General features: G+C 39.3%; 3 protein-coding genes across 4 annotated transcripts; 1 reads left to right on the forward strand and 2 right to left on the reverse strand.

Annotated features, from left to right (window-relative positions):
- The first annotated feature begins 205 nt into the window (after positions 1 to 205).
- On the forward strand, positions 206 to 5337 carry LOC145910444 (cell division control protein 42 homolog). The gene is made up of 3 exons (XM_082997571.1): positions 206 to 565; positions 1505 to 1716; positions 4241 to 5337. The coding sequence occupies exons 1-3, from the start codon at positions 439 to 441 to the stop codon at positions 4487 to 4489; spliced, it is 588 nt and encodes a 195-aa protein (XP_082853697.1). The 5' UTR covers positions 206 to 438; the 3' UTR covers positions 4490 to 5337.
- A 231-nt stretch (positions 5338 to 5568) lies between these two features.
- LOC145911582 (uncharacterized) lies at positions 5569 to 16227 on the reverse strand. Of its 2 annotated transcripts, XR_014403249.1 has the most exons (8): positions 16008 to 16227; positions 15036 to 15403; positions 14622 to 14760; positions 13805 to 13946; positions 13498 to 13635; positions 13132 to 13264; positions 12426 to 12698; positions 5569 to 5758 (listed from the first exon to the last, which is right to left on the reverse strand). XR_014403249.1 is itself a non-coding variant. In XM_082998977.1 (7 exons), the coding sequence occupies exons 1-7, from the start codon at positions 16189 to 16191 to the stop codon at positions 12549 to 12551; spliced, it is 1254 nt and encodes a 417-aa protein (XP_082855103.1). In that variant the 5' UTR covers positions 16192 to 16227; the 3' UTR covers positions 12228 to 12548. The 2 variants fall into 2 exon arrangements, 1 of the variants encoding a protein (XP_082855103.1); XM_082998977.1 differs by lacking the exon at positions 5569 to 5758 and having other exon boundaries at positions 12228 to 12698.
- Positions 5750 to 8895, reverse strand: LOC145911583 (collagen alpha-5(VI) chain-like). The gene is made up of 7 exons (XM_082998978.1): positions 8773 to 8895; positions 7912 to 8279; positions 7494 to 7632; positions 7137 to 7278; positions 6830 to 6967; positions 6465 to 6597; positions 5750 to 6032 (listed from the first exon to the last, which is right to left on the reverse strand). The coding sequence occupies exons 1-7, from the start codon at positions 8807 to 8809 to the stop codon at positions 5883 to 5885; spliced, it is 1107 nt and encodes a 368-aa protein (XP_082855104.1). The 5' UTR covers positions 8810 to 8895; the 3' UTR covers positions 5750 to 5882.
- Positions 16228 to 17952: the final 1725 nt, after the last annotated feature.

Raw genomic sequence — 17952 nt, forward strand, 5'->3', positions numbered from 1 at the left:
ACTAAACAAGTCGCAAGCAGTTATATTTGATAATTTCGCTTTAATGTAAAGGTGTCGAAACCTCTTGCTTTACGTCTGGTAAAAAGGTCTTTGTTTAAAGTGTCGACTTGCCGACTAAATATGGAGCGTCTGTTGTTTCCAATCCTTCTCATTATAAGATAAGACGTCTAACAAAACACCCCCGCGTCTATTTTGTTGCAGCCATATTACGTCACATAAGCGAAAACCCACTGTTGACGTCACAATGCAGTAGCGCGTGCAATGACAATCTGGCTCCGAATTTGGTTTCCATAAACCCGCGGGATCGTATGTTGCTGGTCGGTTGGTGCAAGATACTCAACCGTCGCTAGGCAACCGAAGCACGTCAGAATTGCGACGGAGGCGGACCCTAACTCCTCCTCTTTATCTCCTCCTTCTTCCCCTCAGGATCCCGTTGCCATGGCAAGCCTCCTCCGGTGTGTCGTGGTCGGTGACGGAGCTGTTGGAAAAACGAGCATGCTCATCAGTTACAGCAAAGGGGATTTCCCCGATGAATACGTGCCCACCATCCTGGATCAATATGCTGGTAAGTTAATCCCGTGTAGATTTACGCCATTAGTTTGTTTTTTCCCGCGAAGAATATAAAATGGCCATAGACTGGTTAGCTTCCAAAATAATGGACGCACAAAAATGGGTAAATTTATTGAATGGTTTCACTTAGCGGGTTCCCAACCATTTAAAGTAATGCAAGCGAAATCCTTTGGGAAATTACCAGTGACGTAATGATGTGAAGTGTTAAAGAAAGACATTAATTTTTAATGATGTTTTTGTCAACTACATGAGTGTCCTCCTTTTCACAAGTAGTAGTGTAACAACCGTGTTTGACGTTTTATCTACAAGCGAAGTAACTGCTGGTTGCATGTAACATTCGGGCATCTTCTTTTTTCAGGCTCAATCCAATACACCATGTATTTACTACATTTTCACACAGTTTTTTTGCAACACTGATAAGGTTTAAACCGAAACAAATATCTGAAACGAAATGTAATAAACTTTTCCTCTACCAAAAGATTTGTTAGTAGACCAATTACTGGAGTGTCAATAGTTAAACTGCTCCTCATCATATGTCATTGTAGCCCGCCGTCCTACCAAAATGCGTTCGGCATAACCCTAGAGTTCCACAAAAAATATGAAGGCAACTATCTTCATTCAAAATATATGCTGAACATGTGCGTTAGGGGTTTGGGGATCAAAAAGAAAACGATGCTAAAGATAACATTTTTTAAAATTTTGATAAAAAAAGTTCCTGTTTCCTTGAAGCTTTGAGAATTACTTGTAAGCTTAAATAACCTTGCAGGTTTCTGGGAACAAAATAGTTTGGAAAACACTGTTCTAGTCAGTACCGATCACACGCAAATATCCTTTTATTGAAACGTACGTTGACGGAACATTTTGTATTTTATCGCAATATAACCAATTGTTTGATCTCTCAACACCATAATTATCGTTGCTCATTAACTCACAGCGAATATTAACGTGGGAGGGACTCCTTATCTTCTTGAACTGATCGACACAGCGGGTCAGGAAGACTACGATCGACTTCGACCTCTCTCATACAACAAGGCAGACATCTTCCTTGTGTGTTACTCGGTCGTCGTCCCTTCCTCGTTCACAAACATCAAAGAAACGTGGATTCCGGAACTAAGAGAGCACGCCGCCAACGTTCCCTTCCTACTGGTAAGGTTGATAATAATGTTGATCGCTGACTGAGTCTGATAAGGTTCTGAGTAAAATGCACAGAATTTTGGTGAATGTTCAAAATATTCTATTGTTGAGTGTGATAGTCTGCAAACACAAACTGCGGCCCGCGGGCCAAATCTGACCCACTGGGTCTTTTAATCCGGCCTGCCAGGATTCGCATAAATTAGTGTTGCTCTGTAGTTTTATACAAATAATTTCTACTTTTTTGCAGTTCAATTGTAACTTTCAAATGTGAATTAATATAGGTATGCAATGTGGAGCCAATAATATGAATTGTGTATACGCTGCAGACAGATGGCCACTGTTTCGACCTAAAAGGTCGACCTAAAAGGTTTGATGAGACCTTTTAGGTCGAAACAGTGGCAATCTGTCTGCAGCTTATACACAATTCATTTATAGGCTCCACATTGCTTATCATATGATTATTGTGACACGGGGCCTGACGACACTATTGGTTGAGCTTTGCTTGGCCATGGTGTTTCCACCTTGTTTTCTCCGTAAGGTTGCACCTAGTTTGGTGCCCAACGGATGACGGTGATTGTATAGTAATCACAAAGTGGAAGTCTTTGCTTGGCCGTTTGGTCAGCAAAGTCGTCTTATAGTCACACCAGCTGCACTGATGAGACCTTTTAGGTCGAAACAGTGGCCATCTGTCTGCAGCTTATACACAATTATTATAGGTATGTTAGCGCATAAATTGAAATAAAACTCAATGTCAGAATTGTTCTTATATGGACCAATAAAGAATTGTATATGAGGCACTCTAATAATTTCTGACCAGTGAGTTGAAAAGTTTGATTTACCCTCACTTAATTGTAATTTCAAGTGTGTACAATACTTCTTATATAAGGCAAAGAGTCTAGCGGTTAGTTTACCATTTAATAAAACCTAATGAAATAAAAACTGGGAGTGGTAGGATTTAAACCACCATATTACCTCGCTGCAGATGAAATGCTCTCAGGTACTTGAAGGAAGTGATAATGTCGGCTTGTTACATTTGACGCCGTTAAAACGGATTTCGCAAAATCGGTAACGATTTATTTCAATCGATTGATCAAAAAATGTAATCAGTGCAGTTAAATGGTCGCACACAAAAATCCTCCCCTTGTTGCAATTTTGTGCCATACCTTGACCAGCATTGTAATTTTTTAAATCTTGCTCAACCAAAAATGCTGAATTAAGCATAGTACACTCTGCTAAATGTATTTACCCAAAAGTCGTACGTAGTTAAATTATGTTCTGACATCATTTAATCGAACCTCTGCCGAGTTGCAGTTATGGTAACGTGCTTTGCGAAGCCATCAGTCTATATTTAGCACTACTCTGATCACGTTTAATTCACCCTGTTTCGACCTTTTTAATTGAAATGCCGCCGCACTTACTGCTAGTTGTGGTGCAATCTAATATTATTTCCTGGTGCGTCATCACCTTACGTGTATTTTAGGAGAGGGCGGGCTATTTTTACTGCAAGGGGTTTTAACTTAACCAGTTATTCATCATTTTATTCACCGCTGGCTGTACATGTAGCACTTGTGAAAATTCTTTGCTTTGAAGTGATATCAGTCGGTTCAGTGACATGAAAAGCCTTGTGTTTCCGCCATGGCCCGTGCGACAACCCTGCTTGTACCCGAGGGTCCAAGCTTGCTTTTATATCAGGGCGGTCATTGCTGAATATTCGAAGCTGTAAAGCACACAAATAGTCGCGCGTGACGCTCATGACAACGCCTACAATGACATAGAAACAAGGGCGACCCCAGGTCACGTTTCATGAAACCAAATTTAAAATCGTCAATTATTGGACTAAACCCCCCGTCAATGTCAATCGCATGCGGGTTCGCAAACACCAAATACGTGCTTGGCATCGGCTTGTAAATGTTCAATCTTCATTATGGGTTTTGACGCTTATGGCTAGGTATGAGCGGTATAAGGCCAGACATACAATGCAGCCATTGATAAGGGTGTGGTTTGGCATTGATACACGATGGGCCAAGAGTTAGAAGATGACACGTGTTTCCGTGTACGTGAGGAAATTCCAGTGGGAAATTCAGTTTGTACGTTTCCAAACAAACTGGTTAGACTTTGGATATATGCTAGAAACGAAACAGGTAGCGTTTTTGCTCTTGTTTAAGTGCAGTATTTGCTGCTTGTTATTAAACCTGGTGCGTTTGTTATTGTAAGGTCTTGAAACAGCGCAATTTGCCTAAAATCAGTGGTGACATTCAAAATGTTCAAGAAAAAGTTTCTATCAGAAAAATATGGAACTAATGTAAGCACGGTTGCCATGTTTAACAACCGGTTTGCGATAGAAGGGTTTTCCACGCAAGCTCTAAATGTCCAAAAGCCACTGTTTGAAAGTACATTCGGAAACTGATGATGTGTATGCAGGCGAAATCGATTTTTCAGTAACTTTAATAATGTAGCTGACTTCAATTTAAGACATTTTGTCCCAAACAATTCATTTTCTTTTGTTTCGAAATTATCAACCTACTTTTCTTCGCAGGTTGGAACTCAGCTCGACCTCCGAGATAACCCTCGTCAAATTCAAGAACTCCACAAGAAGAAACAAAAACCCATCACCAAAGAAATGGGACAAAAACGAGCGGCAAAAATGGGGGCAGCGTGTTACAAGGAATGCTCAGCAGTGACGATGGATGGAATTAAGGAGGTTTTTGACGAAGCCATTCATACAATTCTTGATCCGCCCGATAAATCAGACCACAATGACAAACGCCGCTGCGTCGTCTCGTAACGTCACCTGGCGGCAACACTTGGAGAAGAAGTAAAGCCGCTTGGTGACGCTACATGCCATATATTGTAACAGCAGGTTGCAGCCAATATTCCGGCCCATTTCAGCGGTTGAAGTCGATATAAACAACTAACATTGAATTAACCAATAACCGTCATACATTAAGGGTAATTCTTTTAAATCAAACTCAAATCAATTCACCTGTGCAGAAAAAAATGTCGATTCATAAAACAGGTTAAAAATGTAGCGGAAAATTTTATGTCGGATGGTTTTTACATGAAGCAGTGTGATTACGATACCATTCCATCTTTCCAAGCCGTTGATGTATTTCTTGTTAACTCCCTTGCTCATATCGGTTAAATACGTTGCTCTACACACGTAATATATTCAACACGCAAACCGCGACGTTTTATTGCTTTGTTCCAACTCGAACTTTTTAATTCCAGTCTTTTGCAACGGCGTTTTGCACTTAAAGTGAGCCTCGAGTCATGTGACAATATTTCTTGTGATTTGTCGCAAAGTTTGAATTTCTCCGGTGATTTTGTGGCCAGCGAGGCCTAAACCTTCAAATACTTTCCGTGTTTTAACAAAACTCGAAACCAAGTGAGAACAATTCCCAAGTCAACGTTTGTTCGTGTTCTATATCTGGTTTTTACTACGCTTAAACTTTGCCACGTAGCAAAACACCAAACAAACAGGCATAATGACGTCATTCCAGTTTAAGGTACGACCAATTTTGCACCGGGCATTCCCCTGAAATGAGAATGTGAATGTGTGCCTTTCGTTCCAACGTATGATTTCTATGTTTTTCTTCGCCTGGTGAAACATGAATAAAATATGCTTTCTTGTCATTACAAACTGATTGCCACCAGGTACAAAAAATTTAACTCTGAGCTGCGGACAGATGGGCGCTGTTTCGACCAATAAAATCTCTTTGCTTACAAAAAAAAATGATAATAGTTGGTGATAATCTTTCAGAAATAAAACGATTTCTCTTCGTACGAAATCTGTTTACGACTGTTCGTCATCATCAGCTGACGGAGAAACCTTGTCGGACAATTTTACGCATAAACACTGTTTGCTTTTATTGGGTGTGAATGTGATCGCCAAATTTTACAAACACCTTAAAATGTATTTAATGCTACTTGACATATTCACAATAGGTTGGATTAAATCTGCTCAAACAAACGAAAAATAAGCAACATGTTTAAACTCATTATAAAAAGCAACACAAATTTGTGTCGTTTGTCATATTCGTGATCAACGTGATTACTGTGTGTATCAGTAGGAATATAAGTCATTATGTAAAAAACCATACGCTTTTATTCCATTAAAATTATCGGTCAAAATGAAAAGTATGGCTTTGTTCTTGAATAATATGTTAATTCTCTTCTTGTTAGAGAGTACAGCTCTGTTGTGAATGTCCCCACTCGGCAAAACATATGCCCCCTGGCGGATTTTCCAGGTCTTTAATGAAATTTCCAACGTCATAATCCCAACGATCGACGTAAAAATAATGAAAACACCTCCCTCCCTGCGCCAGGATCTGCGAATAAATTTCAACTTTTGTTTGTCAAACTTAGACCTAACTGGTCGTTCTTTCTTAAGCCTAAGTAGGGATTCTTTTACAAGGATTCCCGCACTTTCAGGGGAATCTATTCCTTGGGTACGGAGAGGCTGAGTATTTAGCTTAGGTTATATAATACACTGTATCTATACCAAGAGTGCGAAAACCTGTTTTGGATTATAAAGGTGAAGGTTAAGAATTACTTTATTATTTTAGTGTCATGGCTGGCACATAAGACTACAAGCATAAAAATTACCTTATTTAAGTGCCTTGCTATTCGAAAGCATGGTTTTATACTTCTTACTCAAGTGTTTATAAATACAATTGAAAAACACTGAAATTTCTTTGGTAACAATGTTTTTTTTCAATTCACCGAAAACGTTTCTGTGACAAACGCAGCGTTTCACATACCTTAAGATTTTCTTTGCAAGATGCGCTCAGGCCGACCCCGATCACATAAACGTTAATACCCCTGTTTATCAGGTAGTTGGAAGTTTCCTGTAGAGTTCTGAGACGGGTTGAAGCATCAACACAGTTGGCGCATCTGAAACAAAACCTAGCGTAAATCCGTGATTTTAAGCAGCTAGAATTTATTTTTGTAAAGCAGTAAGATTCAGAATCAAAAAAGAGTATTTGGTTCAAACAAGTTTGTATCATTCCCCATACAATAAAAACTTCTGGCTACCTGACAATCAAACGAAAATGTATAATAGCAATTTGAAAGTTTAAGGCCCTTTTTTCCTTATTTTCTGGAATCAGGTTTTCTGCTTTCTCACCCGTCCGAAATAAGTATAATATCTTGTTCCACGTCCGCTTGACCCCTTCTACCGCCGTTGGGGTAAGAAAGAGCTTCGTTCATTGCATAGCGGAGGGCGTTGTTAAGACAAGTACTTCCTGCTGAGAAATAGTCATACCTGCAACACAAAAATTCAAGCAATAATGTTTTTTTGCCTGGTGATCGACGGCTGTATAGTCGCAAAGTCTTACTTGGTTATTTAGTTAGCAAGATCAAAGCTGCACTGATGGGACCTATTATGTCAAAACAGTGGATCTGTCTGCAGCTCAATATATAAAAATGCATACCTTATATTTGAAATAAAGGAAGTGAGATCTTCCACGGTGTCGAAGTATCGATTTAGGGGAATATGGAAGTGATTGTTTGCGTCGAATGACATCACAGCCACACGAGTCTTGTCCTGATGCACCCGGATGTTGTCACAAAGAACTGTGGGAAGGAGAAGTCTTGTCAGCAAAACAACAAGGAAATACAACATGGTTTCGATATGTGTGGCACATTACCAAGGTTCTGTTGGCATGCTGACAGTGGCATGCTGACAATGACATGCTGACAATGGCGTGTAAACAAGCTTGGAATCGGCTACTTCCTTGTAGTGACGACGCAGCACTTGACCCATCCTGAAATGTTTTTGTTTTACTCACGTTTAACGATGGCTGCTGAGATCCTTTTCACTTTTTCGAATCTCTGTGGTCCCACACTCCCGCTCTCATCCATCATGATGAGAAGATCCCGGCTCCTCTGAGGATTTGGAGGACTTGTCTCCGATTCCCTTGGCGGCGTCTATGTAAATAATCAAAATTATTTGACTGATAGTTTAAAACTACACTGGTTAAATTGACAGTCGGGCCAAACAGTTATGCGATGAAACTGTCCATGGAAGAGTAAGAACGCGAAATATTTAAAATCAATGACAAATGCTGACTACATAATGGCAAGAGTAAGGGAGTACTTAGTTTGGCGCAACGACGGTGAAGAAAAATATACGTTTATTTGTGCCAGAAGAGCAGGTTACTTTAAATATACTGGGAGTATTTTGCGTCTAAATCTCCTTCAGGTCACCTCAATATCTTCTGCAGAACGTTTGTTTCTGGGATTCGACCCCCTTTGTTGCTGAGTGTTGCAGTTTCCCAACAACAGTTGATTCGTTTTCGGGTCACGTATTTCAACACAGGGGGACTGGACTGTAGACACCGGAATCGTGGTTGTTGTGGTAGCTGATGTTTGTACGCGACCAACAAAACGACGGCGAATACGCCTGCGACCAGAAGACCAACCAAAATAACTGGAACCTCTTCTCTTTGTAACAGGAGGCAGCAAGGGGACAACTTTCACTGCTCCCTGTGATTGTTGGGATGCAGGAACCGGTTGAAGAAGATTATCCACAAACGTATTTGCCAGGATGGAAGCCGTTGAACATTTCTGGGTCTCTGGAAAATGTATTTTTGGTTTTAATCACTCTATCTTGTGTTCACAACTCAGACAGAATCTAGGCACAGAATGGAGCAAGACACGTTAGTTGAAGTTGACACGTTTCTAATTATATCACACAAGCGAGAATAACATTAAAACTGAACCAATATCTCTCCACAAATGCGGAAGTAAAATAAACACCATCACAATTAAATAAATCACAATTAAAAAAGCAGCCATAATATTCATTCAGAGCTGCAAACAGTGCACTTTGTTTCCACCTGTGATACCTTCGTTTGGTACCTAACGGATCAACGTTGACCAAAGGGGCAACGAAGTGATAATTTCTGTGCCTGTTTGTTCTACAGTCACCAGCAGCTGCACTGATGAGACCCTATAGGTCGAAATGTCTGCAGCTTTTAGTTAAATCCTTATTTATTGAACCAATGAAAGGTTCCAGTGTGATTATCGTTTTAGGTGATTTTGGAACCGCATCTTAGTCAAACTTACGTGGAATGCAGATTTCTGTGTTATTAGGAGTTGGCATCCGAGTTCGGACAGCGTTCACAAAGTCGACAGGGCATTTGCTCCATTTTCCGAATGTACAATTTCTTTTAAAAGTTTCAAATAACATTCCATAACTGACAGAGCAGAACACGGCTAGTAGCAAGAACCAGGTGTTTGCCACAGACATCGTACTTTTGTTTAAAATGAAGCAAAAGCTGATTAAAAAAGTAAGAAGTGTCGGTAAAAGTGCATTAAAATAAACAACCACAATTAAAGAACATTTCCTACAACAGCAAAACTATGGCTCTATTGCGTAGAAACAACAGGAAAGGTTCCTTTTACTCTGCTGCATCCGCATACCACTCACCGATATCTTGAAAAGCCAAAACAACATTGTACAAAAGCTTTCCAAGCTTTTAGCTCAATTTCAATGGAGTTTGTCCAAGAATATCTGCAAGAAATTACTTCCTTTTGCTTTGCAAGAAATTACTGGCTTTTGCTTTGCAAACCTCCCCCTTTTTTGCTTTCTCTTCGGCGTTTCCTTGAAAAACACCAGCAACAAACTTGGCCAAAACCCTTGTGACTGTTGCTAAATTTATTCTGAGGAGATATTTTGGTCATTTTTAACTATCTCCAGTCTCAATGCACTGATGTGCAACTGCAATGCTAGCTTAAATGAGTTTACTTGTACTGTTGCATAGGCTTACAAACCCTACATTAATGTTTATGTTTTCCGTCACAACTGCATGCAGGTTTGGATTTTTGCGAAAATTCACAGCAATTAAAAGTACGCCAGTTAAGATTGAATCCATATGACAGTTTTGATCAGCATTAAATCAAGCGTTGCATTGTCCCAGATTACAGCATACCAGGGGGCCATATCCATTCCGAGCCGGTAGGTAAATAAGTCTTTGGAGTCTCATATATGTGCAAATCAAAACCGCCGGCACGCTTATGCTTAGGATTAGGTTAGGTCTTAAATATTGGCAATAGGAATGTCTTGATAACGATGAATTTTTTTAACCAGTGTCACCAACATTTCCCTTTTGTCCCTGCAGAATAAACAATTAAACATGAATCTATGAACAAACAAGTTATATATGGAAAATGTCATGATGTAAGGTAGAATCAGTTTATACTGCCGATGATTATCAACATATCTGTCTTTTGAAGACAAAAACAGAAATACTAACCTAGAAATATAACAGTTTGTTTCTCAATTATCAAAAGATTGAAACAAAACCGTTTTAAGTTCGAACTCACCATTGGCCCTATGGCACCGTTCGCTCCTTTGGGTCCCGTTGGTCCCTGGACAATAAAACAATGTTTGTTCACTTCGAAAACTTTCAAACTTTTCGCGTTGCTCGTTTTGAAACGATTTGAAAATGTTTAAATGTTTCTGTGATACATTCCTTAACTCTGGTAAAGCCATCATGCACTGGCAAAGTGTGTGTTGTTGTTACATAAACTCATTGGCGTAGCCACGAACGGGTCAACGGGGCCAGCGGGTGGGTCATTCCTAATTTTTAGGATAACCATTATTTCGGTTGGTTTTTACAAAATGAATTGTTTGTGGCGCATTTTTTATTAAAATTAGCACATCTTGGCGTTTTCTGTTTTGTGAGGTTATATTTTATTCCAAAATATTTTACTCGCTTACATCAACAAAAGCTGCAAAACAACATAATCCTACTCGACGCAACTTCAGAATAAACCACAAAGTACAAGACCACGGTTTTCAGTTCCAGAAAGTTTGTCATGAATGTTGATTTGCCTCGTACTGGTTTGACAACGATTCAATTAAAATTTGCAGTTTGTCAAAAAGATTAATCAATGGACTGGAAAGCAGTTTGGCATTTAAATATCTTTGCCAAACCATAAATGTGCATCTTTTGTAATTTTTTAAATGCTTGTTAAAGGTGCATATATTCCCATTACAACTTACTTTTGCTACCTGGTAATTGGCGTTGTGTTGTTGGACGATCTTTACCGTCAAAATCAGGGTATGCGTTATAAAGGTAATTATTTCAAAGAAATAAACATAGTGCCAACAGAATATATTGAAAATATCACAACACTACATTTCCTTTAATAATCGTTACAATTTGTTGAAGGTTAGACAAATGTCATGGCCAATGACAATCATTGCAACATATTTAAACTTCAACTCACCATTGGCCCTGTGGCCCCGTTTGCTCCTTTGGATCCAACTTGTCCCTTAAAAATAAAACAATGTTAGTAAACTTCATAAAGATTTCAGGTTATACAAGAAAGTTATTCAGGAGGTTTTGTGTAAAAACAAGAATAAGGTGCAACGCGTGTTGTAACCAAGTGCTTTTTTTCATTGAATTTATAACTTTTCAAAATAACTAAAACTATGTACTTACCTTCACTCCTGGCAATCCTCTGTCTCCTTTTATCTCTTGAAGATCAACCTCCCTCCATTCAGTAGAGTAAGGATTGTTGCAAACTGTTGGAATGCGGCAGGTTTGAGTTTCCGTAGAGTTATGACATGTTACTTCCAGTAAACTAAATGAAACGAACAACAAACCCACAAAGTACAGCATCTTGTTATCGGTAGTAGCGCGACTTGCAAATACACTTCAAACAATTAAACATTGCTGTATGTAACACACGCATAAGACTTCGGTCTGCAACGATAAAGTTGGCAAACAACATAATTCTACTTGGCCTAACCACAGATTTAAACAAGGACAAAACAACGTTTCAAGCTGCAGAAAGTTCGGCGATCCGTTTTTGCGTGACTCATTTAACAGTGTGATTACGATACCATTCCATCTTTCCAAACCGTTGATGTATTTCTTGTTAGCTCCCTTGCTCATATCGGTTAAATACGTTGCTCTACACACGTAATATATTCAACACGCAAACCGCGACGTTTTATTGCATTGTTCCAAATCGAACTTTTTAATTCCAGTCTTTTGCAACGGCGTTTTGCACTTAAAGTGAGCCTCGAGTCATGTGACAATATTTCTTGTGATTTGTCGCAAAGTTTGAATTTCTCCGCTGATTCTGTGGCCCCCGAGGCCGAAACCTTCAAATACTTTCCGTGTTTTAACCAAACTCGAAACCAAGTGAGAACAATTCCCAAGTCAACGTTTGTTCGTGTTCTATATCTGGTTTTTACTAAGCTTAAACTTTGCCACGTAGCAAAACACCAAACAAACAGGCATAATGACGTCATTCCAGTTTAAGGTACAACCAATTTTGCACCGGGCATTCCCCTGAAATGAGAATGTGAATGTGTGCCTTTCGTTCCAACGTATGATTTCTATGTTTTTCTTCGCCTGGTGAAACACGAATAAAATATGGTTTCTTGTCATTTTTATAATCTTTCAGAAATATAACGATTTCTTTTATTACGAAATCTGTGTACGACTGTTCGTCTTCATTCGCTGATGGAGAAACCTTGTCGGACAATTTTACGCATAAACACTGTTTGCTTTTATTGGGTGTGAATGTGATCGCCAAATTTTACAAACACGTTAAAATGTATTTAATGCTACTTGACATATTCACAATAGGTTGGATTAAATCTGCTCAAACAAACGAAAAATAAGCACCATGTTTAAACTCATTATAAAAAGCAACACAAATTTTGTGTAGTTTGTCATATTCGTGATCAACGTGATTACTGTGTGTATCAGTAGGAATATAAGTCATTATGTAAAAAAACATTCGCTTTTATTGCATTAAAAATATCGGTCAAAATGAAAAGTATGGCTTTGTTCTTGAATAATATGTTAATTCTCTTCTTGTTAGAGAGTACAGCTCTGTTGTGAATGTCCCCACTCGGCAAAACATATGCCCCCTGGCGGATTTTCCAGGTCTTTGATGAAATTGTCAACGTCATAATCCCAACGATCGACGTAAAAATAATGAAAACACCTCCCTCCCTGCGCCAGGATCTGCGAATAAATTTCAACTTTTGTTTGTCAAACTTAGACCTAACTGGTCGTTCTTTCTTAAGCCTAAGTAGGGATTCTTTTGCAGGGATTCCCGCACTTTCAGGGGAATCTATTCCTTGGGTACGGAGAGGCTGATTATTTAGCTTAGGTTATATAATACACTGCATCTATACCAAGAGTGCGAATACCTGTTTTGGATTATAAAGGTGAAGGTTAAGAATTACTTTATTATTTTAGTGTCATGGCTGGTACATAAGACTACAAGCATAAAAATTACCTTATTTAAGTGCCTTGCTTTTCGAAAGCATTGTTTTATACTTCTTACTCAAGTGTTTATAAATGCAATAGAAAAGCACTGAAACTTTTTTGGTAACAATGCTTTTTTTCCAATTCAACGAAATCTTTTCTGTGACAAACCCAGCGTTTCACATACCTTAAGATTTTCTTTGCAAGATGCGCTCAGGCCGACCCCGATCACATAAACGTTAATACCCCTGTTTATCAGGTAGTTGGAAGTTTCCTGTAGAGTTCTGAGACGGGTTGAAGCATCAACACAGTTGGCGCATCTAAAACAAAACCTAGCGTAAATCCGTGATTTTAAGCAGCTAGAATTTATTTTTGTAAAGCAGTAAGATTCAGAATCAAAAAAGAGTATTTGGTTCAAACAAGTTTGTATCATTCACCGCACAATGAAAACCTCTGGCTACCTGACAGTCAAACGAAAATGTATAAAAGCAATTTGAAAGTTTAAGACCCTTTTTCCTTATTTTCTGGAATCAGGTTTTCTGCAAGTTCTCACCCGTCTGAAATAAGTATAATATCTTGTTCCACGTCCGCTTGACCCCTTCTACCGCCGTTGGGGTAAGAAAGAGCTTCGTTCATTGCATAGCGGAGGGCGTTGTTAAGACAAGTAAATCCTGCTGAGAAATAGTCATACCTGCAACACAAAAATTCAAGCAATAATGTTTTTGTGCCAAGTGATTGACGGCTGTATAGTCGCAAAGTCTTACTTGGTTATTTAGTTAGCAAGATCAAAGCTGCTCTGATAGAACCTATCATGTCAAAACAGTGGATCTGTCTGCAGCTCAATATATAAAAATGCATACCTTATATTTGAAATAAAGGAAGTGAGATCTTCCACGGTGTCGAAGTATCGATTTAGGGGAATATGGAAGTGATTCTTTGCGTCGAATGACATCACAGATACGCGGGTCTTGTCCTGATGCACCCGGATGTTGTCACAAAGAACTGTGGGAAGTAGAAGTCTTGTCAGCAAAACAACAAGGAAATACAACATGGTTTCGATATGCGGCACATTAGCAAGGTTCTGCTGGCATGCTGACAATGACATGCTGACAATGGCATGCTGACAGAGGCATGCTGACAATGACATGCTGACAATGGCGTGTAGTGATGTGTTGCACCGGATCCGGGTACCCGGACCCGGCCGGATATTGACCAATTTTCAATACCCGGACCCGGCCGGATAATACACTTAATTTTTCCGGATAGTTGGGAAAGCATTTTTGTCCTAAAAGCGGACAAACATTTCGCAAATTACTCGTTTTTGGGACCCAGTCTGTTATACTCGCCGACGTAAGATTTTTCTGTTATTTGTTATGAAAGTTTTTCGTGACGTGTTATGCCATATTAATAAATGCCCACGTTTATTTGTTCCACTCATGACAGGCTAACCTTAACATAGCATTTTGTTTGGCAATCAAACATTTTTGCCATGATAAACGAATCGGCGTTAACAAACTGCCGGATCCAAATTATCCGGCCGGATTTGATTGACAACTATCCGGATCCGGCCGGGCCGGATAATTTGGAACTGGGAACATCACTAATGGCGTGTAAACAAGCGTGGAATCGTGAACACGCAGCACTTGACCCATCCTGAAATATATTTGTTTTACTCACGTTTAACGATGGCTGCTGAGATCCTTTTCACTTTTTCGAATCTCTGAGGTCCCACACTCCCGCTCTCATCCATCATGATGAGAAGATCCCGGCTCCTCTGAGGATTTGGAGGACTTGTCTCCGATTCACTTGGCGGCGTCTATGCAAATAATCAAAATTACTGAAAATTTAAAACTACATTGGTTAAATTGACAGTCGGGCCAAACAGTTATACGATAAAAATGTTCAAGGAAGAGTAAGTCCGCGAAATATTTAAAATTAATGACAAATGCCGACTACCCATTGCGAAGAAATAAGGGAGTACTTAGTTTGGCGAAACGTCGGTGAAGAAAAATATACGTTTATTTGTGCCAGAAGAGCAGGTTACTTTAAATATACTGGGAGTATTTTGCGTCTACGTCTCCTTCAGGTCACCTCAATATCTTCTGCAGAACGTTTGTTTCTGGGATTCGACCCCCTTTGTTGCTGAGTGTTGCAGTTTCCCAACAACAGTTGATTCGTTTGCGGGTCACGTATGTCAACACAGGGGGACTGGACGGTAGACACCGGGGTCGTGGTTGTTGTGGTAGCTGATGTCTGTACGCGACCAACAACACGACGGCGACGACGCCTGCGACCAGAAGACCAACCAAAAGAACTGGAACCTCGTCTATTTGTAACAGGAGGCAGCACGGGGACAACTTTCACTGCTCCCTGTGATTGTTGGGATGCAGGAACCGGTTGAAGAAGATTATCCACAAACGTATTTGCCAGGATGGAAGCCGTTGAACATTTCTGGGTCTCTGGAAAATGTATTTTTGGTTTTAATCACTCTATCTTCTGTTCACAACTCAGACAGAACCTAGGCAGAGAATGGAGCAAGACACGTTAGTTGAAGTTGACACGTTTCTTATTATTTCACACAGGCGAGAATAACATTAAAACTGAACCAACATATCTCCATAAATGCGGAAGTAAAATATAAACACCATCACAATTAAATAAATCACAATTAAAAAAGCAGCCATAATATTCATTTAGAGCTGCAAACAGTGCACATTGTTTCCACCTGTGATACCTTCGTTTGGTACCTAACGGATCAACGTTGACCAATAGGTAACACAAAGTGGTAATTTTTGTACCTGTTATAGTTCTGCAGTCACCAGCTGCACTGATGAGACCTTATAGGTCAAAACTGTCTGCAGCTTTCAGTTAAATTGTTATTTATCGAAACAGCACATCCGTGTAAGAAATTTTGAGTGTTTTGTTTTGACGAAATTGCAAACATTTTCTCATATTTTAGCGCAAAGTTCCTGCCTTCGGCAAATGAAAAAACCTTTTACACAAAAGATTTCAATGCGATTATCGTTTTAGGTGATTTTGGAAGCACATCTTAGTCAAACTTACGTGGAATGCAGATTTCTGTGTTATTAGGAGTTGGCATCCGTGTTCGGACAGCGTTCACAAAGTCGACAGGGCATTTGCTCCATTTTCCGAATGTACAATTTCTTTCAGAAGTTTCAAATAACATTCCATAACTGACAGAGCAGAACACGGCTAGTAGCAAGAACCAGATGTTTGCCACAGACATCGTACTTTTGTTTAAAATGAAGCAAAAGCTGATTAAAAAACTAAGAAGTGTCGGGAAAAGTGCATTAAAATAAACAACCACAATTAAAGAACATTTCCAACAACAGCAAAACTGTGGCTCTATTGCTTATAAACAACAGGAAAGGTTCCTTTTACTCTGCTGCATCCGCATACCACTCACCGATATCTTGAAAAGCCAAAACAACATTGTACAAAAGCTTTCCAATCTTCAATTTGTCCAAGAATATCTGCAAGAAATTACTTCCTTGATGGCTTTTGCTTCGAAAACCTCCCCCACATTTTTTCTTTCTCTTCGGCGTTTCCTTGAAAAACACCAACAACAAATTTGTCCAACAGCCTTGTGACTGTTGCTAAATTTATTCTGAGGAGATATTTTGGTCATCTTTAACTATCTCCAGTCTCAATGCACTGATGTGCAACTGAAACGCTAGCTTAAATGAGTTTATTTACACTGGGGCTTACAGACCCTATATTAATGTTTTCCGTCACAACTGCATACAGGTTTGGATTTTTGTAAAAAATTCACCGCAATTAAAAATATGTCAGCTCGAATGAATAGATATGACAGTTTTGATCAGCATTAAATCAAGCGTTGCATTGTCCCTGATTACAGCATGCCAGGGGGCCAGATCCATTCCGAGGCGGTAGGTAAATAAGACTTGGGAGTATCATACATGTGGAAATCAAAACGACCAGCAAGCATATGCTTATAAGAATCTTAGGTTCGGTCTTAAATATTGACAATATCTATGTCATAATACGATGAAAATTTAACACAATCAAAGTTAGGATGATTTCTTTTAAATAAAGTCTAGCAGTGACTATGGACGTCTCCGAGATGTTTGGGAAGTAAAAACCACAGCTATTAATTTGACTTTTAAAACAGAACGATGAGTTGTCTCAAAACGACATCAGGCGACAATCCTTTGCCTTGGAGTAGAGATGCTTGGGGGCGCAACCTGCACCGACAACAGCGATACGAGCACCAAAGTTTTTCAATCTCCAGAGTTACACCAGTGTTAACAATTCAGACTTTCAATCTTTTTTCATTCCATATCCATAGGTCAGCTCTCCTAGAATCAAATTAACTTCCATAAATTATTACATTATGAAAAACAATTCTTTGTTTAAATAACCTTTGTCACAAATTGTAGCAAATTATTTTTTTTTGTTTCACAAGCTTGTATTATGTGGGGCCAATTCAAAAGCCCAGCGACTTAAACGACCTCTTCGGCTTTAATCAGAGGAAAGCAACCATTGTTTGATTTTTCAAATCTCGCTCCGACTTGCCAGGAAAAAGTAGCTGATACCTGGGCTGCGATGCCTGTATACCTACTGATCGCGATACGATATTTGTGATCGCCAAGTGAGGACCTGAGCAGTGGGGCGATCCTGCCAATCATGCCATTGCATGAAACATTAATGCGCTGTCTGTTATCTTAGCCTTCACGATATTTCAGATTTAAATTCCCATAAAATCCAGAAAACTAATAAAAATCAATAGAGTTTGTACGATTTGCTTATGATTATCCACACCCCATACTTCTACAGCGTAAGTTAACGTCCTGCATTTACTACCAGTCCTCGCTATTTGTTTCCGTGTGTTTCGCAAATGCAATCATGTTCAGAACAACACAGCTTTTGACTTGTTTATTCATTTGTACAAACTTATAGTCTTGTTGTTAGTCTGTGAAATATTGAAGTAAGCACAAGAATATTACTTCATGAAAAAATTGCGGCA

This window comes from Ascidia mentula, chromosome 8 (assembly GCF_947561715.1).
Source record: "Ascidia mentula chromosome 8, kaAscMent1.1, whole genome shotgun sequence".
NCBI classification, from domain to species: Eukaryota; Metazoa; Chordata; class Ascidiacea; order Phlebobranchia; family Ascidiidae; genus Ascidia; species Ascidia mentula.

Bases quoted from the DNA above. Each gene is read 5' to 3' on its own strand.
- LOC145911582 (XM_082998977.1), bottom strand. From the start codon at position 16,191: ATGTCTGTGGCAAACATCTGGTTCTTGCTACTAGCCGTGTTCTGCTCT. The intron at 15,404-16,007 runs GTAAGTTTGACT...TACATTTTCCAG, and splicing joins CACAGAAATCTGCATTCCAC to AGACCCAGAAATGTTCAACG. The intron at 13,636-13,804 runs GTATGCATTTTT...TTTGTGTTGCAG, and splicing joins TCCTTTATTTCAAATATAAG to GTATGACTATTTCTCAGCAG.
- LOC145910444 (XM_082997571.1), top strand. From the start codon at position 439: ATGGCAAGCCTCCTCCGGTGTGTCGTGGTCGGTGACGGAGCTGTTGGA. The intron at 566-1,504 runs GTAAGTTAATCC...ATTAACTCACAG, and splicing joins CATCCTGGATCAATATGCTG to CGAATATTAACGTGGGAGGG. The intron at 1,717-4,240 runs GTAAGGTTGATA...TTTTCTTCGCAG, and splicing joins CCAACGTTCCCTTCCTACTG to GTTGGAACTCAGCTCGACCT.
- LOC145911583 (XM_082998978.1), bottom strand. From the start codon at position 8,809: ATGCCAACTCCTAATAACACAGAAATCTGCATTCCAC. The intron at 7,279-7,493 runs GTGAGTAAAACA...TCCTTCCCACAG, and splicing joins CTCAGCAGCCATCGTTAAAC to TTCTTTGTGACAACATCCGG. The intron at 6,968-7,136 runs GTATGCATTTTT...TTTGTGTTGCAG, and splicing joins TCCTTTATTTCAAATATAAG to GTATGACTATTTCTCAGCAG.